Source organism: Cucumis sativus, chromosome 4 (genome assembly GCF_000004075.3).
Source record: "Cucumis sativus cultivar 9930 chromosome 4, Cucumber_9930_V3, whole genome shotgun sequence".
In the NCBI taxonomy this organism is placed as follows: Eukaryota; Viridiplantae; Streptophyta; class Magnoliopsida; order Cucurbitales; family Cucurbitaceae; genus Cucumis; species Cucumis sativus.
The window spans coordinates 297,832-304,351 of record NC_026658.2 but is presented as its reverse complement, the minus strand read 5'-3'; the positions used below and the strand labels follow the sequence as shown (position 1 = coordinate 304,351).

The window sequence follows — 6,520 nt, the reverse complement described above, 5'->3', positions numbered from 1 at the left end:
AATTAGAATCTATGTTTGAAAAACCTATAGAGATAGAAGGTAACTTATGGGATGAAATGAAGCGGCTAAGTTGCCGTCAATAACAATTTTTGAATTAATAATGGATGACTAATATAGAAAAATCTATCAACGGTAAACTCTATCGTTTGATAGACTCTTCTCCTATTACCAATATGATCTAACATTTATGTACTATCAAAGTTAGATGGATGTTGCACTCTAAGTTTCTATGCATACTTAGGAGGGGAAGATGATTCATGTAAAAGATTTTTGAACTCAAAACTCTTTTTCGCTGCCTAATCATAGAAATCATGTTAAGCTAAATTTGATTAAGCCACTGCTTTTTAGATCATTTCCTATAATTCTAAAAGAAAATTGACATTAAAATACTTCATAATTTATGTACATTAAATAATAGTGTAGTGATCATCAAATGAGACAGAGTGGTCCAAAGAAATTAATTGATTAATAACTATTAATTTCTATGATTGCAAATATTTGAATTTAATTAAACATAAAGTTGTCACTAAAATACTCATTACTTTGGGGTTATACATAACAATATGGCATTGCAAATTCCAATTTAATAATATAAAGTTTGCCTTTAACTAGAGATGGCTTCTTCTTCATCCCTCATTGCCCTCATCTATTTTCTTCCCCTCCAAAATTTTTTACATTAATATTTCCAACTGTTAAGATTGTGATTATTCATGGAGGTGTGGGAATGTAGAGTTATTTTTGTAAATCAATATAGCTAATTCTTATCAAAATTTTGCTCTATTTTGATTTAGTTTGTTTTATTTTTAAAAAGTAAAGTAATGAAATGATTGATTGTTGATGGAAATTTTCTTGTTCATAATAAAAACAAAAAGTATTAAATACCTAATCATGCAATATATAAATATATATATATAGCTCAAATGTCCAATCATATACTAAAAATACATTAAATAATTTTGTCCACCAAAGCATTTTTCACCAAAACATATAGCATTGAAAAATGGGCATCCAGTTTGGTTATTATAAAACTAAAACACAAAGTTTCAACATCATCTTTGTCAATAATCTCTCCCCAATATGTTGTTGGCTTTTTATGCTGTGGTCCTTTTTTTTTTCAATATCAATATAATGTTTCTTTAATAAAATTAAATAATATAGGCCTTCAAATTATTGACACATTAAATCATTTGGGAAAGATTGTGTATAAACACGATTATGACCTTTTATCAACATTACATGGACGAGAGATATAATATAACAACAAATTAATTCAAATTTAGAATAGGGGATGGATTGAGAAATTGACACCAAAAAATTCTTATTGGTTCCACATAATCGGCCTAGATTCATGGTTCAATCTTCTCTTGGATATGTGTCACTTAAATTTCCTATTTTTGTGATTTAGAGTTGAGTAGCTATACCATTATTTTTCAACCTCAGTCAACTCGAAAATCAATTCAATTTGAAATTGAAAGAGTAAGAAATGGGTTGGAAAAGGCAGTTTGTAGAAAATATTACTTCTGTAAAGCGAAAAACTGTTTAGATTAAAACGAGCAATTTCCATGAATTGTCATGAGCACCAAGCAGTTGAAATGTTATCATTTTGCAGTACTTTATTCTATGATGGAGATCATATCAATAACACAGATCATGCAATAATATCATATTGTAATGGAAGACAAACTTTTTTCGAAGATAAGGGCAGGTAGAGATGGCTATGAAAACGCCTAAACTCCACTTTTGTAAAATTTTCTGCAAGTGATAGCACTGATGATGACAACCACCAGAGTTGTCAATGCTCCTTGTCTGGAAAGCATAAACTCGGTCCAGGACAAGGGTTTTGTCACCTCGGATAACACTTCCCGAAACCGTTGGTTCAAGTCATCGAGAGATCCAGTGTTGTCGATTACAATGTCTGCTTTATCCCTTTTAAGATCCAATGCCATTTGAGCATTTATTCTGTTCCGAGCATCGTCTTCACTTTGTCCATCTCTAGCAACAAGTCGTTGAAGCTGTGTTTCAGAATCCACCCATACAACAATTGTTGGTTTTGTCCATCTGTCCATCTTGGCTTCAAATAGTAAAGGGATATCAAGCACTATAACCTTGTAACCTTTCATCCATAACTTCACTATCTTCCATAAGATTCCAGAGGATATGTATGGAGCTAATAATCTATAAGACAATTGATTCAAATTAGTATGCCAATAATCAATCATTATTCAGTGTTCTTCAAATTAAACAGTTAAGGTCATGAGCATAATATATCCATATACCAAACGTATATATTGATCGTTTTTTCTATAGAAGAAACAATTGCATTGATCAATGAAGAAAGGACAAAAAAAACTCCGATTACCTAATCGATGAGTTACAAGAAAGAAAAGGTTAACTGAAAATTTAAAAGATAGGATATGAAGTGCAAAAGGGTGTTCATCTTTTACACCGAAAGAAATAGTAGAAATATTAAAGAACCCGATCCATATAACACTCAAAAGAAGAGAATGCATCCCTGTAAATGCTGTTGTTTCATTCTTCCAAAAGATGCCAGAAGAAGGCACCAACAGGAGCCCACAAAAGAGACTTCTTCAAACTGGAAGGGGTGTCCCACCAAAACAGAAGGAAGGAGGTCATAGTAGAAGTACGAAATAACACAAACCAACCAAAAACATCCAAAAAAGTGAACCAGAATTGAGATGCAAAAGGACAATGCATAAAAAGATGATCAGGTATATAGTATTTGAACTGCACATAATGTACCAAGGAGACAAATGCATACATGAATTTAAGTGCTGATCTTCAAAAAAAATTTGGCATATTCCTATGTTTCTCATCAATTTAGATTCACTGTCTCATGGCTTCTAGGTCATTTCTAGGTGTGCACACATAAGTGTGTGCGTGTGTCTTGTCAATCAAAATTAAAGAGAAATACAAGTAATCTTAATCCAAAAAGAAATGCATGGAGTGATCAGTCCTCTGCACCAATGTCCAAGACTTTTTTATGTTTGCATCAAACTATGAGTATACTGTTAGGATTCTTCTCCTGAAAATCAGCACATCCTAACAATAATAGAGAAACAGAGACAGCACTGAGCTATAATGTATTGAATGGAAATCAACACCACAAGGATAATGCAAGTAAGACATAAAAGGAAAGGATAACAAGACAGGAAGGGAAAGAATAACAAAACCGTAAAGTTCAACACGTCTCTAAGAAGAAGTAGAGAAACAAACAAAAAAATAATAATGGCACAGCCATATACAGCTTAAGGCCTAGAAATCTAAAGCTAGCTTTTCTTACTGATTTAAAAGTTTCCGCTTTGCAGGATCAGCAAAAACAATTTGGCCCAGTTTTCGCCTATCAATTTCACCATTAGATAGTAAAATGTCCTCCCCGAAAGCTGAAACAACCTTTTTCCAGCCACCAGTTCCTTTCTCAACCACATCCTGCAAACGTTCAAATAGTAAAAAGCAGGCTATAGTAACTATCAAAAAATTGTGAAGGCACAATACATTAGTAACATTCTAATTAGTTCCACTACCCCTGGCATCATTAATTTCAAATTCATTCAATATCTATTATATTGCTGACTTACATTAGCAATGAGGGTATAAAGAATGGTGAAATCCAGAAATCCTTTCCATTTTGTTGTATATTACACATGAAAGAAGGAGACGAACATACACGAGCTATGAGGTCAGCATCAACTATAGGAATGTCATGGGCCTTGAAGAGGTTGGACACAGTGCTCTTCCCCGATGAAATCCCACCTGTCAGACCTACAATTCTCATTCTTCCTTTATCTGCAAAATCAAAGATTGTGGAGTTTTCTGTTATAATATTATACTATTATTGTTTATAGTCGTTCTTCATTGCAATTTTATGTTGTCTAGATTAGGATTTCTTAGTTGCTCACACATATGTATTTTTAGTGCCACAAACATTAAATCATAATATATCGGGCCTCTCAATTTACAAAAACATATCAGAAGATAACATACTTCTCTATGTACTAACATATCGTGCTTCTCAGTAACACCCAAACAATATTAAACACTATTCATACGGTCTATGTTGCTTAGCTCAAAGCGGTTCCAGTAATAGAATTACTTACCTCAAATTTGATCACAAATTTTAATCCAAGCAATTAATCAAGATCCAACCTAAGCATAACACAATTTAATACTAGTCTTTACCAAAAGACTACTAATCCAAAATTCATCTCGTAACTCCATAAAGCTTACCCAATAGTCGCTCAACAACACTAAACCCGCTGGACAGCCGCTTACTTCCTTCCAAAAGCTATAATTCAACCTTCCAATGCCAAAAGAAGAACGATTTTAAACCCAAACCATGGGTGTCCAAGACCAACCAAGAATTTTAACCAAACTAGCCAAATCTTACCAGGTTCCGACGAAGGATAGCGAAAAGCGAGGAACCCAGGGAGTCGACGACGACCATCCAGCAAACGAAGGCTGGGCAGGCGATCTGATGGAAGTGCACGACAGCTGGGCTTCACTGACCGGCGAAAGAGCGGCGAAGCTCCGGCAGCGACGGTGAAAGAAACCGGCGGTGGTGGTAGGGGGTTTGGGTCGCGTGCGTGGGTGAGAAAGAAGACGAAATGAGTTTCCTTTTCTTTTTTTCTTTTTTCTCTTTTCAATCACTCTTTACAATTAATCATACAAAATTTTAAATATATTAGTAATTTTGTGATATTTGCAATAATGAATTTCATTTTGTTAATTTTTTTTTAATGGAATGACTAAATGACTTATACAAATTAATGATTAATCTGTCAAATAACAAAAATCACTTAGGTCATCCCAAATCACCTCCTACCTTCAAATAAGAGAGATTTATTTATTTATTGATTGATAAACACATCTCTTGACTCATATATTCAATCCACATGAAGTTTAGAAGAACATTATTCCATGAACTCATGCCAAATTACAACAACACTTAACTCAAGTACATCTCAACATTTAGTGTATCAAATTTTTAGAAAAGGATTACATTGCATAGATTTGTTGAAGAGCCATTTGAGATGATCTCAAGGGCACTTGGGTCTACCCTTAGAACTTCTCATGTCCCTATAACAAGGGCACTCGTGTTTGTTCCCATAAGTTCCAGAAGGAACACACTTACAATACCCACAGCAAATCCCACAATACTTTATGCATCTATCCTTCACTCCTGCCTTTGAGCATCTCTTCTTGCATTTCTTGTCACAAAACACTTCACACGCATTCATAAAACAACACAAAAATATATCAAATGTTATCAATCAAAACTATTACACATAAGACGATGACATACGATGACTTACCGGGCTTCGCGTTGACAATGTCTATGAAGGAAGATGTGAAGAGAAGAAAGCAAAGCAAGAATGTGAAAAGGAAAAGCTTCTTCATATTGCTAACAAGTGTTGGGGATGAGTGAAAAGAAAACTTGGAAATATATATCACAGTTACTGAGAGATTGAGATTAAGCTTGTTGTTTATTAGGTTGCAATTCACAAGAAAGATGTAAAATTTTTTGGAATTAATATTGTGGATTGAGGACAAAGAAAAACAGCTGTGTTTTGGTGGGTTGGTGAGTGTGAGGACTGATTTTGGAGTGGGCACTTGGATTAAGGCACCACAAACAATGGACACTCCACATACTACTGCTGTACTGCCTCTCCCTGTCTCTATCCCTCCCTATTTTGTTTAGTTGTTTTTGATACGATATGATTATGTTGCATGTCGATTGAGTTAAGTTCATTCTGATGAAAAGAGTTATATGAACATGGTTGCATGGATTGGAATCCTCAAGTTTTCAAGACACAAATGTAAAGTAGAAAAGATAATCCGAGACAGTCTTAAGCAGAGAGAGGTGGAGTAGCACATGGATAGCACAAATATCGATGTGGTTATTCTATGGGCAAAACTATGCCTAAAAGTTTGAAACATTTTAGTTTTGTAATTTTATTAACACCTAGTGGGGAGTCAACAATTTCTCTACATTTTCTTTTAACTATTCTGTTAATATCTCCAATTTTTATCTTGAAGTTATTTTATGATCGTATTCTCTCGATTGTTTGTGATGAGGAACCTTAGGTAGTAACAGTAATTTTCTTTCGTCTTTACTTAAAATAACATCATTTATTTGTTTTGCATTTTTAGAGTTGAAAGGGCTGATTCTGAACTAAATTTAATAATTTAAATTTAACTTTTATAATAATGTATGTTAAGAAAATAAGTAAATACGTTAAACTATTTTAAAAGAAAAAAAAAACACAAAATGAGGGATCTTATGATGGGCCTAAATTTGGGCTGAGTTTCTTAAAACTATTTATGGGCTGTAGGATGAGAACCCGATTCCCCAGCCCATTTCCACAGTTCTCTCTAAAGTTTAAAGGAAGAAAAATAAAGATGATTAAACTAAGGTCTTTATTAGCATTGCTTTCCATAAAGCACTCATTATTATCTTATTTTTAAACGATTCTCCATCCAATATTTGATGATTAAATTCATT

The 6,520-nt window shown here is 33.6% G+C and overlaps 1 protein-coding gene across 5 annotated transcripts; it reads right to left on the bottom strand.

The window, feature by feature from the left end:
- Positions 1-1,521: 1,521 nt before the first annotated feature.
- Positions 1,522-5,656, bottom strand: LOC101209408 (dephospho-CoA kinase). 5 transcript variants are annotated; one of them, XM_011654618.2, is made up of 6 exons: positions 4,406-4,688; positions 4,246-4,315; positions 4,116-4,164; positions 3,686-3,804; positions 3,302-3,447; positions 1,522-2,175 (listed from the first exon to the last, which is right to left on the bottom strand). In XM_011654618.2, the coding sequence occupies exons 4-6, from the start codon at positions 3,791-3,793 to the stop codon at positions 1,728-1,730; spliced, it is 702 nt and encodes a 233-aa protein (XP_011652920.1). In that variant the 5' UTR covers positions 3,794-3,804; positions 4,116-4,164; positions 4,246-4,315; positions 4,406-4,688; the 3' UTR covers positions 1,522-1,727. The 5 variants fall into 5 exon arrangements, 2 of the variants coding, with proteins under 2 accessions (XP_011652920.1, XP_011652921.1); XR_004216065.1 differs by lacking the exon at positions 4,116-4,164 and adding an exon at positions 5,331-5,645 and having other exon boundaries at positions 2,017-2,175; positions 3,597-3,804; positions 4,406-5,239; XR_004216066.1 differs by lacking the exon at positions 1,522-2,175 and adding an exon at positions 5,331-5,656 and having other exon boundaries at positions 2,711-3,447; positions 3,597-3,804; positions 4,406-5,239.
- Positions 5,657-6,520: the final 864 nt, after the last annotated feature.